The sequence below is a fragment of the Lates calcarifer genome, linkage group LG9, assembly GCF_001640805.2.
Source record: "Lates calcarifer isolate ASB-BC8 linkage group LG9, TLL_Latcal_v3, whole genome shotgun sequence".
Lineage (NCBI taxonomy): Eukaryota > Metazoa > Chordata > Actinopteri > Centropomidae > Lates > Lates calcarifer.
Window position 1 is genome coordinate 2,017,474 of NC_066841.1, and position 21,653 is coordinate 2,039,126.

Below are 21,653 nucleotides of genomic sequence, written 5' to 3' on the forward strand. Positions count from 1 at the left end.
GTGAGAAAAAGATGTACGATAAATAAATAAATAGATTTTAAAAAATGGCGAATATAAAGTGAGTGACAAAATATACATTTATGATAAAATATGCATATAAATATACCTTTTTGGTTCAGTGATGTCTTAAGAAACGTGAATGGGTGGAGTGGGTGTCAATATTAAAGATATCAAAAAACCCAAAATTAATTCAAGAAAGGTTTTTATTTAATGTTTGATGTATTTTACATGAGATATACAGTCATCAAACCAAAACTGTCACGAGTAAATGTTTTTTCAGAGAAATTTACATGAAGATTTCCATATAACAAGTGACTTAATAAAGTTGAAGAAAGTCAAAGAAGTCAATGTTAACATGTTCAACAGATATTAATTTTAAGTCCAGTAAATCATAACTAATTTAGAGGGAAAACTGAAAACAAGTTATTCATTATAATCTCATTACATAGATTTATAACAATAAACATCCTAAAACAATCTATTTTTATTTCTTTTATCAGTGTCCCTCACATATTTTCTGGTTATGTATTTGTATTTTGTGTACTATTATTATTGTTGTTGTTATTATTCACTTTGTTTTTCTTTTTCTTGCAGGTCATCCTGGGTAGTGATAACTGAAGGATTACTGTGCAGAGAAACTCTGAATAAGTTGTTGTGCGTACTTTCTTGTACCTGTAGGTTTCAATCCTCCATGTTTGAAGCTTCACAGATTTTAGCAAAAGTTTTACCATACCAATTAGCATAATACATCCCAAGTCCAGGACAGAGAGGCTGAGTGAATGTGGTCTGGACTCTGTGGAGGAGAGTCATGGTTTCAGAGGCGCTGTAGAAGGACAGAATACCTGCACTGTGATCCAGGTACACTCCTACTTTGGAGGACCAAGGACCTGAGATGGAGGTTCTGATGTTGTTATGTCTGAATTCATAACCATTATTAGAACATTGCAATGCCCAGGACTTGTTATTGTGTCCAAATGCACTCTCTGGTCCTGATCTGCTAATACTTTTGTATGCAGCTGCTATAAAAACTTCAGGCCCCCCCCACTCCACCTCCCAGTAACATCGTCCAGTCAGACTCTCTTTACACAAAACCTGAGACCAGCTAGTGAATCTGTCTGGGTGTGGAATATTAGAAACATTTTTTGCGCTATATTCTGCTTGTATTCTATCGTTAACATTCACATCTTTGTTTGCAGTGGTTGGATCCAGTGTGATTTTACATGAATACTTGAGGAACTCAGCTCTGGTCTTGGGCTCTCCTTGTGGCAGTAAAACATTCACTTCAGTCTCCATCAGTGAGTTTTTGGTCCATTCCTCACTGAGAATGTCCTGTAGTTTATCTCTGAGCTCTGACACAGCTGCTGTCACATCCTCAGTGTACCTCTGGGAATGATTTTTGACACTGGATGAGTCTGTAGCTTCACTAAGACGTGAGAGTGAGGTGTAATTCTGTAGAAACTGGGTGTGATCATCTGACTTTGTGAGTTTCTCCAGCTCATCGTTTTTCCTCCTCAGCTCAGTGATCTCCTGCTGCAGCTTCTCCTGAAGCTCTTCAACTCGACTCACTTCAGTTTTCTGCTTGGATCTGATCTGCTGCTTCACGTCAGTAAAGATCTTCTCACTGTCCTCCACAGCTTTATCAGCAGAGCGATTGATACCTTCCACCTCCTGCTGAAGCTCCTTCACATCTTTCTCTGTTTTCTGGATTTTCTGCTGGATTTTTTCTCGACTCGCCTCGAGCTCTCTCTGCTTCTCAGCTATTTCTGCTGCAGCTGAGACTGTGTTGTGGCCTTTATGTTCATCCATGGAGCAGAGATAACAGATACACTGTTGATCAGTGCGACAGAAAATCTTCATCACTTCATTATGAAGAGAACATATGTTCTCCTGAAGCTTCTTGGAGGGATCGACCAGTTTGTGTTGTTTAAAGGCAGGAGATTCATAGTGAGGCTGGAGGTGCTGCTCACAGTAAGAGACCAGACACTGCAGACAGGACTTCAGAGCTTTCAGTTTTCTCCCAGTGCAGAAATCACAGGCCACATCTCCAGGTCCGGCGTAGCAATGATCAGCTGGAGCAGCTTGGAGTCCAGTCTTCTTCAGTTCCTCCACTAAATCTGCCAACATGGTGTTTTTCACCAGGACAGGCCTCGGACTGAACGTCTGTCTGCACTGAGGACAGCTGTAGTTTTCTCTCTCATCCTCCTCATCCCAGTAGCTGTTAATACATTTCATACAGTAGCTGTGTCCACAGGGAATACTCACTGGATCCCTCAGTAGATCCAGACAGATCGAACAGCAGAGTTTTTCCTGGTCCAGCTGAATTCCTCGCTGCGCCATTTCTGTTGAATGAGCAGAGGCAGAGAGGGAGGAGCTCTGTGTTTACAGCCTCTGCTTACAACATGCAGTGAAGAGTGTGAGACAAAACCTTAAGAGATCAAGATGCAACAGCTCCACCTGCTGTTCAAGAGGACTGTCACCTACTGTCCAGACCAAATAGTAAATTTCAGATTCCATTTTAGTAACAAAATAATCAGAAGATTTCTAGTATTTGGACATAAAGTTTGATTATTTGACAATGAATACTTGATAATCTAAAACATTCTGATCACTATCACGCTGCACAGATTAACAGAAGAAATATCTTAAAATAACAAATGCGTATCTTTTAATTATCTCTCTTACATAATTTGTATCTATTTGTATTTTGATCATTTTATCACATTTTGAGAAGAGCAGCCAAAAATACCACAACAAAGAGAATCTCACCTATGCTTTTCTACTAATCTACTTGAACTCACAGAACTCAGCCGTGGATCCATAATTATGAAATCTAAGTCCAGCATAGAGAGGCTGAGTGAATGTGGTCTGGACTCTGTGGAGGAGAGTCATGGTGTCAGAGACGCTGTAGAAGGACAGAAAGTCCTTGAACTTCAAATTGTTTCACTTCCCAATGAAGCATTAAAGGTGCGTCCTGATCGAAATCTTCTTCTGCATGTTCACTTGATCTGTTGTGAATATGGGTTGTCAGTTCTTCCACTTCAAAGCACGTTGGTCACACTCATCCACACTGTCAGATCTGCAGGGAGCTGCTTTATTTGAGTATAGGAAAAACAGTCTGGTACGTTTACAACATGAACTTGATAGGTAAAGACCTGAGGGACTGTAATGATGGTCAAACTGTGATAGACAACTGAGTTAGAGCATCTCCAAAACACCAGGTCTTGTGTCCAGCTACTAAAATGTGGACAAATAGTGAACAGGCTGCATAAATTACTGAAAACTGTAATACTGGCTATGATAGAAAACTGCCAGAACACAGTGCATTGCAGTTTACTGATTACCACTGTCCACCACTGAAAGCACCTATAACTACTTAATTTGTTGTATTTACTATAAGTTGTACTCAGTGTGGAACACATCAACTGTTGTATGTTTTAGTCTCAGGTCATTGTCTCATGCAGCAGCTCCACCTGCTGTTCAAACTAAGAAACTACCAGATGAAGTTAGATTCATCAGTTTTAAATCAAACATCAGATCCTCCTTCATGTTCACTGGGACTTGTCCTTTGATGGTAATGACTGATGATCAATCAATATTATATTAGTTTCCTCCACAGGTACAAAGATCCTTATTTGCACATACAGAGAAACTTGATTCATTCTTTGATCAGCAAAAACAACTTTATTGATTGATTGATTTTATGACATCAACAGTTCAGTGATAAAGATAAAAAAGACTTGTGTTGCTGCTCTGTTAAGGCCCATGCAGTGAAACAGAAACAGCAGGAAATATTACAATAACAATATGTATGATAAACAGGTGTAAAAACACACAAAAGAAAAAAATTACTGTCTATTGACCAAACAATAAGTTTCAGATTCCATTTCAACAATAAAATAGTCAGAACTAGCAGTTTTTTTTCCCAAAGAATTTGAGTATTTGGACAAAAAGTCTAGATTAACTTTAAAAGTAAAAAGAGAATCTCATCTACAGCCTTTTTCATGATTCCAGGCCACCTGTCCAGCATAAAGTGACTCAGTGAATGTGGTCTGGACTCTGTGGAGGACAGTCATGGTTTGGAAATGGTGAATGAAAGTCATTTCTGCTGCAGCCAGAGACTGCATCGTGGCCTTAAGTACAAATATTCTCCTGAAGCTTCTTAGAGGGTTTGACCAGTTTGTGTTTTTTTACAAACTAAACCAGAGTATCATCCGTTGCCTTTGTTATAACTCTTGTCTACTTGAGCTCACACAGCTCTGCAGTAGAGCCTAAACCAACAAACCAAAGTCCAGCATAGAGAGGCTGAGTGAATGTGGTCTGGACTCTGTGGAGGAGAGTCATGGTTTCAGAGACGCTGTAGAGGGACAGAATACCTGCTCTGTGGTCCAGGTACACTCCCAGTCTGAAGGACTGAGGACCTGAGATGGAGGTTCTGATATTGTTATGTTTGAATTCATAACCATCATCAAAACAATGTAATGACCAAGACTTGTCATTGTTCCCAAAACCACTCTCATCTCCTGTCCTGCTGATGTCCTTGTATGTGACTGCTACTGAAATTCTTCCACTCCACTCCACCTCCCAGTAACAACGTCCAGTCAGAGTCTCACTGCTCAGGATCTGCCTTCGAGAGAATCTAGCTGATTCTAGTTGACCGCCACAAACGTCAGAACTCGACAGTAGTACAAACATAATTGCTGGTGACCCTCCTGTTGCTTTTCTGTTCCCGTCAGATAACAACACATCTGTGTTTGCTGTGTTTGGATCCAGTGTGATCTGTTGTGAATATTGTAAGAATTCAGCTCTGGTCTTGGGCTCTGGTTGTGGCAGTAAAATATCTACCTCAGCCACTGTCCATGAGATCTTGGGCCAAAGCTCATCAAGAATGTCACATAATTTATCTCTGACCTCTGACACAACTGTCTTCACATCCTCAAAGTACCTCAGAGGTCGGATATTGAGGCTAGATGGCTCTGAAGAGTCAGTGAGATTAGACAGTGAGGGATAATTCTGTAGAAACTGGATGTGATCCTCTGTGTGTGAGAGTTTCTCCAGCTCATCGTCTTTCCTCCTCAGCTCAGTGATCTCCTGCTGCAGCTTCTTCTGAAGCTCTTTGACTCGTCTTACTTCAGTTTTCTGTTGGGATCTGATCTGCTGCTTCACATCAGAGCTTCTTTTCTCAATGAGTTGAATCAGCTCAGTAAAGATCTTCTCACTGTCCCTCACAGCTTTATCAGCAGAGCGATTGATAGCTTTCACCTCCTGCTGAAGCACCTTCACATCTTTCTCTCTGTCCTGGATTCTCTGCTGGATTTTTTGTTGATTCAATATGACTTCTCTCTGCCTTTCAGCTCTTTCTGCTGCAGCAGAGACTGTGTTGTGGCCTCTGTGTTCAACCAAGGAGCAGAGATAACAGATACACTGTTGATCAGTGCAACAGAAAATCTTCATCACCTCATCATGAAGAGAACATATGTTCTCCTGAAGCTTCTTGGAGGGATCGACCAGTTTGTGTTGTTTAAAGGCAGGAGATTCATAGTGAGGTTGGAGGTGCTGCTCACAGTAAGAGACCAGACACTGCAGACAGGACTTCAGAGCTTTCAGTTTTCTCCCAGTGCAGAAATCACAGGCCACATCTCCAGGTCCGGCGTAGCAGTGATCAGCTGGAGCAGCTTGGAGTCCAGTCTTTTTCAGTTCCTCCACTAAATCTGCCAACATGGTGTTTTTCATCAGGACAGGCCTCGGTGCAAAAATCTGTCTGCACTGAGGACAGCTGTAAATTTTCGTCTGATCCTCTTCATCCCAGTGACTTTTAATGCAGTTCATACAGTAGTTGTGTCCACAGGGAATAGTCACTGGATCCTTCAGTAGATCCAGACAGATCGAACAGCGGAGTTTGTCCTGGTCCATCTGAACTCCTCGCTGTGCCATTTCACCTCTGAGAGACAGGAGATGACAAATAGTTTCACTTTCTCATGTCGGATTAAAGCTGTTTCCCTTCAGCATGTTCTGCATGATCTGTAGTAGATGTGGATTGTCAGCTCTTACACTGCACAGCATATTGGTTAGACTTATCCACCCACTGTTAGATCTGCAGGGAGCAGGAAACATGTGATCTACATGGGAGTGGCTCTGTTTGATAACAGGAAAAAAAAAGGCAGTTTCAGTGGTGCAGAGTCTGGCTACACACCTGGTTTACAACATGAAGTTGATGTGTCGGAAGCAGAAAAATGAGCAAGTGTACAAACTAAGAAACTACCAGATGAAGTCAGATTCATCAGTTTTAAATCAAACATCAGATCTCCCTCCATGTTCACTGGGATGTGCACATTGATGGTAATGACTGATGATCAATCAATATTATATTAGTCTCCTCCACAGGTACAAATATCCTTATTTACACATAGAGAGAAACTTAATTAATTCTTTGATCAGCAAAAACAACTTTATTGATTGATTTTATGACATCAACAATTCATTGATAAAGATAAAAAAGACTTGTGCTGCTGCTCCTTTAAGGCCCATGCAGTGAAACAGAAACAGCAGGAAATACAGCAATAATATATATGATTAACAGGTGTAAAAACACACAAAAGAAAAAGAGTTACTGTCTATAAACCAAACAGTAAGTTTCAGATTCCATTTTAGTAATAAAATAATCAGAAAAAGCTTTTTTTTTTCTCAAAGATTTCTAGTATTTGGACTTAAAGTTTGATTATTTGACAGCAAATACTTGATAATCTAATACATTCTGATCACTACCACACTGCATAGATTAATAAAAGAAATAAAAATAATAAATGTGTATCTTTTAATCATCTCTCTGACATTACGCTTATTATCTATTTGTATTTTGATCGTTTTATTGTGATTTATAAGATTGTATTGTTTCCCTCAGTTTGCTATATTTTTCAGAGATATAAAAACAGAAAACAAACACATAGTCAAAAGTGTATTTAACATAGCTAATAAGACAAATAACACAGCAGCACAATGCATCAACAGAAAACTGTAAGAAGAAGACATCAGGCCTAAAATCATGGGGAGACCAACTTGAGGTTTTGTAACAAACAACAGAACATCATCTGCATACAGAGAGATTTTATCATTTATAATTCAACTTTAAAAGTAAAAAGAGGATCTCACTCACTGCCTTTTTAATGACTCAGGTCTACTTGAGTTTGCAGCACTCAGCCATGGATTCATAATAAACCCCAAGTCCAGCATAGAGAGGCTGAGTGAATGTGGTCTGGACTCTGTGGAGGAGAGTCATGGTGTCAGAGACGCTGTAGAAAGACAGAATACCTGCTCTGTGATCCAGGTACACTCCTAGTCTGGAGGACTGAGGGACTGAGATGGAGGTTCTATTACTGTTATGTCTGAATTTCCAGCTTTTGTTGAAACACTCTAATGACCAAGACTTGTCATTGTATCCAAATTCACTTTCATCTCCTGTTCTGCTGATGTCCTTGTATGTGACTGCTATTGAAACTCCTGCTCCACTCCACTCCACCTCCCAGTAACAACGTCCAGTCAGATTCTCTCTACTCAGGGCCTGAAGTCGGTGAATGAATCTGGGTGATTCTGGGGGACTGGCACGGACTGGTACACCAGAATTTGAAATTACAACAAATTTCATTCTTTCAAACACTATTGGTTCCAGTACTGTTGCTTTCCTGTTCCCCTCAGATATAAACATCTCTGTGTTTGCTGTGTTTGGATCCAGTGTGATCTGTTGTGAATATTGTAAGAATTCAGCTCTGGTCTTAGGCTCTGGTTGTGGCAGTAAAACATCTACCTCAGTCACTGTCCGTGAGATCTTGGTCCATTCCTCTTTCAGAATGTCCTGTAGTTTATCTCTGACCTCTGACACAGCAGCCATCACAATGCTCAAAGTGTCTCAGAGGACGGATATTTATGCTGGGTGACTCTGAAGAATCAATGAGATTTGATGGCGAGGTGTAATTCTGTAGAAACTGGATGTGATCCTCTGTGTGTGAGAGCTTCTTCAGTTCAGTGTCTTTCCTCCTCAGCTCAGTGATCTCTTTGACCAGTTTCTCCTGAAGCTCTTTGACTCGACTGACTTCAGTTTTCTGTTGGGATCTGATCTGCTGCTCCACATCAGAGCTTCTTTTCTCAATGAGACTAATCAGCTCAGTAAAGATCTTCTCACTGTCCCTCACAGCTTTGTCAGCAGAGCGATTGATAGCTTTCACCTCCTGCTGAAGCTCCTTCACATCTTTCTCTGTTTTCTGGATTTTCTGCTGGATTTTTTGTCGACTCACCCAGAGCTCTCTCTGCTTCTCACTCCATTCTGCTGCAGCAGAGACTGTGTCGTGGCCTCTATGTTTATCCATGGAGCAGAGATAACAGATACACTGTTGATCAGTGCGGCAGAAAATCTTCTTCACTACACCATGAAGAGTACAGACGTTCTCCTGAACCTTCTTGGAGGGATCGACCAGTTTGTGTTGTTTAAAGGCAGGAGATTCATAGTGAGGCTTGGAGGTGCTGCTCACAGTAAGAGACCAGACACTGCAGACAGGACTTCAGAGCTTTCAGTTTTCTCCCAGTGCAGAAATCACAGGCCACATCTCCAGGTCCGGCGTAGCAGATGATCAGCTGGAGCAGCTTGGAGTCCGAGTCTTCTTCAGTTCCTCCACTAAATCTGCCAACATGGTGTTTTTCATCAGGACAGGCCTCGGTCTGAACGTCTGTCTGCACTGAGGACAGCTGTAAATTTTCTCCTGATCCTCTTCATCCCAGTACCTTTTAATACAACTCATACAGTAGTTGTGTCCACAGGGAATAGTCACTGGATCCTTCAGTAGATCCAGACAGATCGAACAGCTGAGTTTTTCCTGCCCTGGCTGAATTCCTTGCTGCGCCATTTCAACTCTCAGAGAGAACAAAAACAATAACAAACAAATAGTTTCTTTTCCAGATAAAAGCTGCCTTTTGATCTGAACAAAAAGTTATTTCCTTTTCTTCTTTTTCACTTCTTTATCTGCAGTAAATAGGACTTGTCCGTTGTGCCACTCCACTGAGTGTTGGCCACACACTGGCATCTGCAAGTTTTTTCTCATTTCATTTCTCACTGTGGCATATCACCACAGTGACATAGTTTCATTTCCTCTGGTTCCTGACCTGAACTAATGCTCAGCTCTCTTTCTGAATGTCTACTTCATCTGTTGTTAATATAGACAATCAGCCCCTACACTTCACAGCATGTTGATAACACTCATCCCGAAAACACATGACATTTTCATATAGAAAAATACAGTAAATATTGGTAATGCCATTGGAAGACAGACCTTTGTCTCTCTATATTCTCCAAGAATAGCCAGGAGCCATCCTTCAGCCTCATCTTCTTCAGTTGTGTGCTCCCTTTTGAATCTACATCTGCACTTCACATTGAACTTTGCACTTTTTTCTGATCTGTACCTGCTACCCACAGATGGAACCAACTTCCTGATGACCTGACATGTGGCCCAACTGACTATATATATATATGTTCAGTGATCAGCCACAACATTAAAACCACTGACAGATAAGGAAAATCACAATGATTATCTCGTTACAATGTCAGTTCTTGAAGTCTGAGCACTGGAAGTTACAGTTAGTAGGCCTACACACCAGTTAATTTGTAGTTTATTTTACTATAAGTTGTACTCAGTGTGGAACACATCAACTGTTGTGCCTTTTAGTCTCATTTCATTGTCTCATGTAGCAGCTCCACCTGCTGTTCAAACTAAGAAACTACCAGATGAAGTTAGATACATCAGTTTTAAATCAAACATCAGATCCTCCTCCATGTTCACAGGGACTTGTCCTTTAATGTTAATGACTAATGATTGATCGATATCAGATTAATTTCTTACACAGGTATAAAGATCCTTATTTACACATACAGAGAAACTTAATTCATTCTTTGATCAGCAAAAACAACTTAATTGATTGCTTGATTTTGTGACATGATCAGCAATTTAGTGATAAAGAGAGGACTTGTGCTGCTGCTCTATAAAGGCCCATACAGTGAAACAGAAACAACAGGAAAGATTACAATAATATGTATGATAAACATTTATAAAAACACACAAAAGATAACAATTACTGTCCATAGACTGAATAATAAGTTTCAGATTACATTTTAAAAATAAAATTGTTGAAACCAACATTTTTTTTAAGTAGTCATGATTATTTCACTACAAATTCTCCACAATCTAACACTTCACATATTAGCAAAAGAAATATCTTAAAATGAATAAATGTGTATCTTTTAATTATCTCTCTTACATTATTTTTATCTTTATGTATGTTGATCATTTCATTTCATAAGATTACTACGTTGTTTCCCTCAGTTTACTATGTTTATTTCTTTAAAAAGAAACTACAAACAACACTTTCAGAGATATAAAAACAGAAACCAAACATACAGTCAAAATTGTATTTAACATGGCTAATAAAACAAATAATACAGAAGCAAAATGTATCAACAGAAAACTGGAAGGAAGAGGACAAGAGGACATCGCTCTTGTCAAAGCCAGCATGAAGGGAGCCATATTCTGAAGTTTGCTGACAATTCTGTCATCAGCCGGGAGCCAGATAATAATGCTGACTGAATTGAAATCTAGCATCACAGGGAGACTAAAATGAGGTTTGGTGATAAACAGTAGAACATCGTCTAGCATACAGAGAGATTTTATCATTTGTGTCTATGATGTTACGGCCATAAATATTAAGTCCAGTTATTCAGTTTACAGAGCTCAGCCGTGGATTCATAATAAACCTCAAGTCCAGCATAGAGAGGCTGAGTGAATGTGGTCTGGACTCTGTGGAGGAGAGTCAAGGTTTCAGAGACGCTGTAGAAAGACAGAATACCATACGTCAGATCTGGGCTGAATGGGAGTATACATTACATTTACAACATGTACACATGATGTGTACAACATTAAAACCACTGACAGGTGCAGAGAATCACAATTATCTCGTTAAAATGGCACCTGTGAAGAGGTGGGATATATTAGGCAGCAAGTGAACAGTCAGTTCTTGAAGTCTGAGCACTGACACTTACAGTTAGTAGGCCTACACACCAATGTATTTGTAGTATTTGATTTTACCACAAGTTGTACTCAGTGTGGAACACATCAACTGTTGTATGTTTTAGTCTCAGGTCATTGTCTCATGCAGCAGCTCCACCTGCTGTTCAAACTAAGAAACTACCAGATGAAGTTAGATTCATCAGTTTTAAATCAAACATCACATCCATCCTCATGTTCACTGGGACCTGTCCACTGATGTTAATGACTGATGATCGATGTCAGATTAATTTCCTCTACAAATATCCTTATTTACACATACAGAGAAACTTAACACTTATCCTTTGATGAGCAAAAACAACTTTATTGATTTTGTGGCACGATAAATAATTCAATGATAAAGAGAGGACTTGTGTTGCTGCTCTATTAAGGACCATGCAGAGAAACAGAAACAGCAGGAAATATTACAACAATATATATGATAAACAGGTATAAAACACAAAAGAAAAGAATGACTGTTTATAGACCAAACAAGTTTCAGATTCTATTTCAAAAATAAAATAGTCAGAACTGACATTTTGAGTATTTGGACAAAAAGTTCAATTGTTTCACAACAAATATTTAATAATCACATTTTATCACTATCACACTGCATACATTTACAAAATAAATATATTAAAAATAATAAATGAATAAATAAAAACAACTTTTAATCATCTTTATTATTTATTTGTATTTTGATCATTTTATTGCATTTTGTAAGATTGTTCTATTGTTTGCTATATTTTTCAGAGATATAAAAACAGAAAACAAACATATAGTAAAAAGTACATTTAACATAGCTAATAAGACAAATAATACAGAAGCACAATGCATCAGCAGAAAACTACAGGAAGAAGACATGAGATCTAGAATCATGGGGAGACCACCTACTACTAACTAATGATTCCAGTCTACTTCAGTTTACAGAGCTCAGCCGTGGATTCATAATAAACCCCAAGTCCAGCATAGAGAGGCTGAGTGAATGTGGTCTGGACTCTGTGGAGGAGAGTCAAGGTTTCAGAGATGCTGTAGAAAGGACAGAATACCTGCTCTGTGATCCAGGTACACTCCCAGTCTGGAGGACTGAGGGACTGAAATGGAAGTTCTGTTACTATTATGTATGAATTTCCAGCTTTTGTTGAAACACTCTAATGACCAAGACTTGTCATTGTATCCAAATTCACTTTCATCTCCTGTTCTGCTGATGTCCTTGTATGTGACTGCTATTGAAACTCCTGCTCCACTCCACTCCACCTCCCAGTAACAACGTCCGGTCAGATTCTCTCTACTCAGGGCCTGAAGTCGGTGAATGAATCTGGGTGATTCTGGGGGACTGGCACGGACTGGTACACCAGTAATTTGAAATTACAACAAATTTCATTCGTTTCAAACACTATTGGTTCCAGTACTGTTGCTTTCCTGTTCCCCTCAGATATAAACATCTCTGTGTTTGCTGTGTTTGGATCCAGTGTGATCTGTTGTGAATATTGTAAGAATTCAGCTCTGGTCTTAGGCTCTGGTTGTGGCAGTAAAACATCTACCTCAGTGACTGTCCGTGAGATCTTGGTCCATTCTTCTTTCAGAATGTCCTGTAGTTTATCTCTGACCTCTGACACAGCAGCCATCACAATGCCAAAGTATCTCAGAGGACGAATATTGATGCTGGGTGACTCTGAAGAATCAATGAGATTTGATGGCGAGGTGTAATTCTGTAGAAACTGGATGTGATCCTCTGTGTGTGAGAGCTTCTTCAGTTCAGTGTCTTTCCTCCTCAGCTCAGTGATCTCTTTGCCCAGTTTCTCCTGAAGCTCTTTGACTCGACTCACTTCAGTTTTCTGTTGGGATCTGATCTGCTGCTCCACATCAGAGCTTCCTTTCTCAATGAGTTGAATCAGCTCAGTAAAGATCTTCTCACTGTCCCTCACAGCTTTATCAGCAGAGCGATTGATAGCTTTCACCTCTTGCTCAAGCACCTTCACAACTCCCTCTCTGCCACATATTCTCTGCTGGATGTTTTGTCGACTCACCTTGAGCTCTCTCTGCCTTTCAACTCTTTCTGTTTCAGCAGAGACTGTGTCGTGGTCTTTATGTTCATCCATGGAGCAGAGATAACAGATACACTGTTGATCAGTGCGACAGAAAATCTTCATCACCTCATCGTGACAACTGCAGACGTTCTCCTGAACCCTCCTGGAGGGTTTGACCAGTTTGTGTTGTTTAAAGGCAGGAGATTCATAGTGAGGCTGGAGGTGCTGCTCACAGTAAGAGACCAGACACTGCAGACAGGACTTCAGAGCTTTCAGTTTTCTCCCAGTGCAGAAATCACAGGCCACATCTCCAGGTCCGGCGTAGCAGTGATCAGCTGGAGCAGCTTGGAGTCCAGTCTTCTTCAGTTCCTCCACTAAATCTGCCTAACATGGTGTTTTTCATCAGGACAGGCCTCGGTCTGAACGTCTGTCTGCACTGAGGACAGCTGTAAATTTTCTTCTGATCCTCCTCATCCCAGTACCTTTTAATACAACTCATACAGTAGTTGTGTCCACAGGGAATAGTCACTGGATCCTTCAGTAGATCCAGACAGATCGAACAGCTGAGTTTGTCCTGGTCCAGCTGAATTACTTGCTGCGCCATTTCACCTCTGAGAGACAACAAAAATCAAATAGTAAAAGAAGCCTTTTGATCCAAACCAAAAGTCAGTTCTTTCTGTTTCTTTTCACTTCCTCATCTGCAGTGAATAGGACTGTCTGTAATGACCATCCTCAGAAAGTTGGTTCCTGTTAAATTTTCACTGCGTCACTTCATCACTGAGAGATATAATAGTTTCATTTTCTCATGAAGGATTAAAAGTGTTTCCTGATCTGAAGCAACACTGAGTTTCCCTTCTGCATGTCCACTTGATCTGTAGTGTATATGGATTGTCAGCTCTTAACTCTCCACAGCATGTTGATTACACTCATCCATACTCTGTCAGATCTGCAGGATTAAATGGGAGTGTTTTTGTTTGAGAACAGGACAAACAGGGTGGTGGTTTTCAAGGTTTGATTGTTTGCAGGAATTGGAGCAATTCCAGTGATGCAGAGTATGGTCATACACCCTGTCTACAATGTGACTAAAAGTCAAACCTAAAATTGCATAGCAGTATAATGTAGAAAAATACAGTAAATGTTGTCTGCTGATAGAGGCCGGACCTTAAACTCTTTGTATCCTCCAGGATGATCATCTTCTTCACTGCTGTTTACTTTTGAATCCACATCTGCTCTTCAGAAAACACTTAATTGTGTATTACATGGTAAATAATCTAAATTATACTGTTTCACATTTCATTTCGAGACATAACTTTAAAGATACTGTGTTCACGTTTGGAAAAACAATCAAATTTATTGACTGACATTGTTTACATTTCTGCTCTTAACACTCAGACTGTCCCTTTGTTGTGTTTTAGGGGAAAAATGTGCTCAGTTATACCAGTGCAGTTACAGTTTTCTTCGGCAGCTTTGACAGAGTTCATAAAAATGACGCACAAGAGGAACTTAATTCATCCTTTGATCTGCAAAAACAACTTTATTGATTGACTGATTTTGTGACATGATCAACAATTCAGCGACAAAGCAGTGAAACAGAAACAGCGGAAAATATTACATCAACAGTTTTTGTGATAAATAGATTATATGAACACACAAAAGAAAAGATACATAAAAGAAGAAACAATAAGTTGCAGATTTTAATTTTAAAGAATAAAATTGCATTTTTTTTTTCAATGATCTGTTGTACTTAGGCAAAAAGTCTCATTACTTCACCACAAATGCTTGAAAAATTAAATATATACCAAATTCTGAAATAATAATTCTGATATATTCCTCTGTGCTAACAAATCAAAAACTGTGCTTTAGCTTGCTAAAAATATATACAAGAAAACAGTCAAAATGTATTTAAAATGGCTAGAAATACAAAGAATACAGAGAGTCATCAGCATCACCTGTTGGGCAGGTGATCTCTGGAAAACACACAACAACAACAACAACAAACTGACAACAACACACTGCCTTTTTAATGATTCCAGTCTACTTGAACTCACAGAACTCAGCCATTGATCCAAAATCAAACTGAAGTCCAGCATAGAGAGGCTGAGTGAATGTGGTCTGGACTCTGTGGAGGAAAGTCAAGGTTTCAGAGATGCTGTAGAAGGACAGAATACCTGCTCTGTGATCCAGGTACACTCCCAGTCTGGAGGACTGAGGACCTGAGATGGAGGTGCTGATGTTGTTATGTCTGAATTCATAACAGCCTCTGAACCACTCTAATGACCAAGACTTATCATTATTCCCAAATCCACTCTCATATCCTGTCCTGCTGATGTCCTTGTATGTGACTGCTACTGAAACTCTTCCTCTCCACTCCACCTCCCAGTAACAACGTCCAGTCAGACTCTCTCTGCTCAGGACCTGAAACCATTGAGTGAATCTGGATGATTCTGGGTGAATGTCATAAAACTTCAGCGTTCCAAACAATCTTGATTCCAGTACTGTTGCTCTTCTGTTCCCTTTAGATAATAGCACCACTGTGTTTGCTGTGTTTGGATCCAGTGTGATCTGTTGTGAATATCGTAAGAATCCGGCTCTGGTCGTGGGCAGTAAAACATCAATTTCAGCCACCGTCAGTGAGATCCTGGTCCATAACTCATTAAGAATGTCCTGTAGTTTATCTCTGAGCTCTGAGGCAGGAGATTCATAGTGAGGCTGGAGGTGCTGCTCACAGTAAGAGACCAGACACTGCAGACAGGACTTCAGAGCTTTCAGTTTTCTCCCAGTGCAGAAATCACAGGCCACATCTCCAGGTCCGGCGTAGCAGTGATCAGCTGGAGCAGCTTGGAGTCCAGTCTTCTTCAGTTCCTCCACTAAATCTGCCAACATGGTGTTTTTCACCAGGACAGGCCTCGGTCTGAACGTCTGTCTGCACTGAGGACAGCTGTGGACTCTCTGATCCCAGTACCTTTTAATACAACTCATACAGTAGCTGTGTCCACAGGGAATAGTCACTGGATCCTTCAGTAGATCCAGACAGATCGAACAGCTGAGTTTGTCCTGGTCCAGCTGAACTCCTCGCTGCGCCATTTCACCTCTGAGAGACAGATAATAATTTTAGTTTCTCCTTCTGCACATCCACTTGAAAGAATTTGGTCAACGTTCATATCTGCAGGATTGAATGAGAGTGGGTTTGTCTGAGAGGAGTAAAAAGAAGGTGGAGTTTTCAAGATATTATTGTTTCTAGGAATTGGAACAATTTCAGAGATGCAGTTTGGTTACACACCCTCCTTACAACATGGGTGGAAGTGAAACTAAAAACACTTGACCTTCTTATATAAATATACAGCACCTGCTCGATAAAATTAATAAAATATTTTTGTCAGTTATCCTATAATAATATAAACCCAGCAGGTCTTTCTGATCTGTAGCCGAAACCCACAGGAACCAGCTTCCTGATGGTCTTAAACGTGGCCAAACTTACTATATATTTATATCAGCTGCTCATTTTAAAGACACTTCTTCTACTGTTTGTATTTTGGTACAAACAGTCACAAAAATCGGACGTGACGCACATGCCTTTGAAAAAGGATTGTGTTTTATTTACAGTGATTTTCATCAGAATTACAATACAAATGATTTGACGGAGAATTCATTCAGAGTTGAAGGAGGACAGCTGGATGTGTGTGTGTGTGTGTGTGTGTGTGTGTGACAGCAGAGTGTGTGGCAGCTTTGGCAGAGTGAAAGTCCTTAAGATGTGTCTGTAGCTTCCTCCTCTTCTCCTCTTCCTCCTCATTCTCCTGCTCAGTGACTCTCTCCTTTCTTGCCTACGACCTGGAAGGAAACACGACAAAATTTAAACGATCACGAGCGCAGGAAACAACACACCTGATGCATGAACAAGCTCAGGCGACTGTAGCTGCTCCGTACCCGTTTGAAGTCGTTCATGTTGGTGGCCTGTACTGGGGTGCCTATGAACGTCAGATAGTTGATTTTTGTCGTCTCCTCGTCTCCTTGGTTCGACTTGACAAACAACTGGTATACAAAAGAAAAGAAACCTACTAAACCAGTTGAACCTGTGGGTTTTTAAACCAGCATATGGCTCTGCTGTACGATGTCAGCGCACACAGACATATTCAGAGCAGATGTATGTTTCCTTTCCACACGTTGAAATGACGACCTTCTTACCGTAACGCTCTGTACGTTCTGAAACTTGACGTAGCGCAGCGGGATCAAACCGTCGTCTTTGTAGTCCTCCTCCGACAGCTCCAGAGTCTGAGTGGCTTCACTCCGCTCTGCGTCGTCGAAACCCATCGACCGGGGCAGATTGATGAACACCTTCATCACCTTAGGGGCTTGGGCTGAGGAGAGGAGAAGTGAGACGCTGAAAACCTCCTCCTCATTCAGATGAATAACACAGGGAGAATAAAACTCACCAAAGTCTGAGGACTGTAGTTTCATGGAGAAGAGCTTCACAGGCTGGTTGAAGGCGATAGTTATCAGCAACTGGACAAGATTCAAGAAAAGGAAACTTATTAAAGTTGCTTGTTTTTGCCACTGACAGGCTCAGATTGTTATTATCAGTGTCTGACATTATGGAGAGGATTCCTACAGAGACAGAGCTTTTTATTAAAGAGTAAGATCCTTTTTTTTTTAACCAGAAACATCTCTATATATCACTACCATTGACAAAAACAGGAATTTTGTAGCTTCTAGCTGGATCACTGTGGCTTTAGTTTCACTCCTGTGTTCCTGTTTGTACTTTCCATTTGTTTATTGATCACAACTGTATCACAGCTGTGTGAAGTTATAGTTGGTGCCAGTGGGTCTTTTTTAATTGTGGAGAAGTTACAGGAAATGCCACCACAAAGCCAGTGGAGTTTCATTAACAGTGGGGATGCCACAGTGTGGAAATGCTTTTCCTCAGGGTAATAAACTCATGACAACTTGTGTGTTACTGATGACACAGGACAGTTTACAAGAAATTAAATATGGCAGCTCAACGTTAGAAATGTTACCTACGTCCTCATTTATGTTATCACGTTCCCTCTTTGTCTTTAAATCTGAAATGCTGCCAAGTATGTGCTTTTGCTTTTCGTTTTGACATCAAATCCTTTGTGCGTCTTGTCTGTCAAATCTCAACTCTTTCTAATCACTGCATCTGACTGAGTATTGATTTTACTGAACGTGAGAGCTACAGCTGATTTGCAAAAGTGAACCAAATGGATTTTTATGTCTATACAGAGAATGAAAAAAGACAGTGGAGCCAGGGGAAAGTTATGTAATGTGTGTGTGCTGTCTAACACTGATAACACTGGCCACCACAGCAACACTAATAAGCAGTATACAGCAGCATTTGCTGAGTTGTACATATGTGAGGGAGGAGCAGGGATGATGAGGGACTAACACTCATCAGAGTAATCAGTTATCTTGCTGTGCAGTGCAGTGGAAAATCACCAACGAGCCACATCAGAGAGATAAAACCCTCATACAGCATCTGAGACGAACTGATTCTTACCACCTGCCCAGAACCATGAACTGATGTCTCGTACCTGTTCATCACAGTCAGACTCCAGGTAGGAGGAGTCTTTGATTAAGCAGTTATCAAAGCCACAGTCGTCGCTCTCGTTGAGGCACTCGCAGCCGGCTTTGTTGACAAAAGGCATGAGGTCCATCTGAAAACAGACGGCACAAAGACAAACTCAGCTTCAGACTCTATGTCAGCCTTTATTTAACGTTTATTAAACGAATCTATGAAATACGTTGTCCACTCACGTATCCCTTTGGAATGTCGGAGTCCTCGTTTCCCGGGTCGTTCTCTGTGTGCTGTTTGATCTTCTCCTCCAGACCTGCAGCGTCCGCCCCCTGATACTGATCCACCCGAACCCTGTTCCTGAAGAACAAGAACGTCGGTGTGGCTGAGATGTTGTTGGCTGCCGCTGTCGCCTGAGAGAAAAGAGGAATGGTTTTGTAAAAAAAAAAAAAAAAAAAAGAAGCCTTGTAACAGAATAAGAGAAAAGACCAACAGCTGGATTTAAAGCTGCAATATACAAACGCAAAGCAGAGACCTGTGTAAAACTCAAAATGAAAATCTGCAACACCTTTCAGGACCTGCAGCTGAGATGAAACTAACTGTTTGGACTCTGCTTCAGTGTCTCACACAGCGTGGGAACTTGAGCGCTGAGTTTTCCAGTTTTCTGCTTTGACTCTGCACACAGACGTTCACAAAAGCTCTTCTTTGTGTAAACTCACTGACTGATTTACAGCTTTAATATTATTTGTGAACTACACTTTACAGTCTTTGAATCTTTCAGACTCTGATTTGAGCCCACACAGTTCAGACTCACCTGACACACGTGAACGTCTACTTCCAGGAAGACGACCTGTGGGTACTTGTTACTCAACATGTTGAAAGCTGGAGCTATTGTGACACAGGGCCGACACCTGCAGAGGACGAGAACATTACGTTAGTTAGAAGTCCTGAATTTATTTTATTTTTTTATTTAATCAGCAGAGTCCATTAATATTTAACGCAAAATAATCTGGGGCTTCTGCATTTTTAATGTGACTTATTGTACATCAGATAGAAGATAAGTAACAAATAAAAACAACTGTGTGTAACAAAATAAACGTAACAGCGCTCTCTGGTGGACAGAATATATAACAGAGACACTGTGACTAAACTACCTCTAAGAACTTGTGTATTTCCATTTTGTGTTACTTTATACTTCCTGACACACTGGATATTATCATCAGACTCGCCACACCCTATTACACACTGATAATTCAGTACTGATAAACTAGTACTTAATACTTCAACTACATTTTGGTGGCATTACCTAAGTACTTCAACTTTTACATTATTGTATTGATACTTTTTAGTAAATAAAGGGTCTGAATACTTCTATCACCACTGCATACAACAGTGTGTTAATTCTACTTAAATTAAGATTTTTTATTGATACCCCACACAGCTTCACAGAAACCACAGTAATGTTGAAATTACTTCCAAAATTCTCTAATTATAAAGCCTATAAGGTTCGGTTCATTAACATTGTGATATACTGTAAATAGAACACGTCTACTGTCATTTCATCCAGTTTAACAGGCCCAAGACTCAAAGATAAAAGCCTCATAACAAGTAGAATAAAACTGTAAAGGACTGGCTGCTGTGGGGGGTAAAATATAGCACAGTTTTGTTAAACGTTAGCTTTATATTAACGGTAATATTGTTGTTTTTTCCCAGTGTTGACCTACAGACTAAGGTGGATAGGTAACTGCCCATTTAATTAACCTACACTTCATTAAATCTTAAGTCACCTTACAGCAGCCAAGTTACTGTAATACTGCTATGTCATTGTAAGCAACACAGCTAGTCAGCTAACATTAGCATGCTAACCTAGCTTCCCTGCCAACGAAAGCCTCTCCTGTCAGACACCGCAGCTCTCCGGCTCATGTCAGCTCCTCAGAGCGGTAAAACGGTGAGGTCTGAACGTTTTCCAGCCCGGTGCCAAGAGGAGAGACTGACGGGCTGAGCCCGAGCTAACGGCGCGGCCTCGAAGCCGGCTCGGATGAGCTTACCCTGCCATTGTGAACTTCACCACGGCGAGCCTGGAGCCGGCGGCCGCTAGCTCCGGCTGGAAGTCCGGGTCGCTCCCGATCACTTTAACACCGACCATGGCGCAGTTTGCGGCTGTGGTGTGAGCTGGTTACCCGGGCGACGTTCAGATCAAGAAAGCGGGTAACCTAATAAAGTAAACCGTGTTGTGTTTTTAGCTTTCTGTCAGTATACTAGCTAGTTAGCTCTCCTGTGTGTGTGCCACACTACACGTACAGTAAGCTGTTCCAGGATGTGGACTCCTGATTGGCCAACGACAACAGGAAGGGCGGGGTTTCGTCCTTCTTCTTCTGTGATTTTTTGGCAGTAGAGACGCTTCTATGCACTTCTCAGCCCTCCACAGGATAAAGGAAGCCAAAAAACGGGAATAATACATTCTAGAAAATCTGAAACCCCATAGCATTGACGATATCTTTAATAATGCTCTACTCTCAATGCTATATTTATTTGCACTATCTTAGAACTGCCATATTAGCATCATTAGCATATAGCACGCCCAGGCAACGGACTATTACATTAGCATCATTAGCCACCAACTGTTCGCCCTGCTGCCCTCTGGGTGGCGCTACAGGAGCAGAGAAATATTCATCTAAACGAGACACAGCTGTAGACTGTAACTGCCATTCTTTGTCATGCTGATTTTACACCACCTGCACTCATGTCAGACTACATACTGTTTTTACCTGTGTACCTCAGCCTACCAAGGCCACACTGACACTCTAAATGGTCATATTATCGCAATGATGCTACTGGTTGTGTATACAGACACACATTCTTTCTTGTTAGTCTTTTCATGTCAACTTTATTTGAAAAAAAAAATCCCTTACCTTAAAGTGCCCTCGTTTATATTTTTTGCTAAATAAAAATAAATAAGATGACAGCAGTTGGACACACAGTAAGCTTAATAAGCAAAATATATTCAAAAAATGCCCC

General features: G+C 40.6%; 3 protein-coding genes and 3 pseudogenes across 3 annotated transcripts; all 6 read right to left on the bottom strand.

Moving 5' to 3' along the window:
• Positions 1 to 187: 187 nt before the first annotated feature.
• On the bottom strand, positions 188 to 9,027 carry LOC108901154 (tripartite motif-containing protein 16-like; annotated as a pseudogene).
• On the bottom strand, positions 1,619 to 2,367 carry LOC127142786 (E3 ubiquitin/ISG15 ligase TRIM25-like; annotated as a pseudogene).
• Positions 2,738 to 16,529, bottom strand: LOC108901157 (tripartite motif-containing protein 16-like). Its single transcript, XM_018702575.2, has 2 exons — positions 15,118 to 16,529; positions 2,738 to 2,766 (listed from the first exon to the last, which is right to left on the bottom strand). Exon 1 carries the CDS (start codon positions 16,190 to 16,192, stop codon positions 15,143 to 15,145), a length of 1,050 nt encoding a protein of 349 aa, XP_018558091.1. The 5' UTR covers positions 16,193 to 16,529; the 3' UTR covers positions 2,738 to 2,766; positions 15,118 to 15,142.
• On the bottom strand, positions 3,709 to 5,985 carry LOC108901155 (tripartite motif-containing protein 16-like). The gene has a single exon (XM_018702573.2). It carries the CDS (start codon positions 5,929 to 5,931, stop codon positions 4,237 to 4,239), a length of 1,695 nt encoding a protein of 564 aa, XP_018558089.1. The 5' UTR covers positions 5,932 to 5,985; the 3' UTR covers positions 3,709 to 4,236.
• On the bottom strand, positions 11,374 to 13,933 carry LOC108901153 (tripartite motif-containing protein 16-like; annotated as a pseudogene).
• A 149-nt stretch (positions 16,530 to 16,678) lies between the features above and the next one.
• txnl1 (thioredoxin-like 1) lies at positions 16,679 to 20,968 on the bottom strand. The gene is made up of 8 exons (XM_018702576.2): positions 20,684 to 20,968; positions 19,450 to 19,546; positions 18,878 to 19,048; positions 18,655 to 18,777; positions 17,539 to 17,608; positions 17,291 to 17,463; positions 17,033 to 17,137; positions 16,679 to 16,936 (listed from the first exon to the last, which is right to left on the bottom strand). Exons 1-8 carry the CDS (start codon positions 20,779 to 20,781, stop codon positions 16,907 to 16,909), a joined length of 867 nt encoding a protein of 288 aa, XP_018558092.1. The 5' UTR covers positions 20,782 to 20,968; the 3' UTR covers positions 16,679 to 16,906.
• Positions 20,969 to 21,653: the final 685 nt, after the last annotated feature.

Coding starts and splice junctions, on each gene's coding strand:
- txnl1 (XM_018702576.2), bottom strand. CDS start 20,781: ATGGTCGGTGTTAAAGTGATCGGGAGCGACCCGGACTTCCAGCCGGAG. Junction 19,547..20,683: donor GTGAAGTTCACAATGGCAGG/GTAAGCTCATCC, acceptor CGTCCTCTGCAG/GTGTCGGCCCTGTGTCACAA. Junction 17,464..17,538: donor ACTACAGTCCTCAGACTTTG/GTGAGTTTTATT, acceptor TCCTCTCCTCAG/CCCAAGCCCCTAAGGTGATG.
- LOC108901155 (XM_018702573.2), bottom strand. CDS start 5,931: ATGGCACAGCGAGGAGTTCAGATGGACCAGGACAAACTCCGCTGTTCG.
- LOC108901157 (XM_018702575.2), bottom strand. CDS start 16,192: ATGGCGCAGCGAGGAGTTCAGCTGGACCAGGACAAACTCAGCTGTTCG.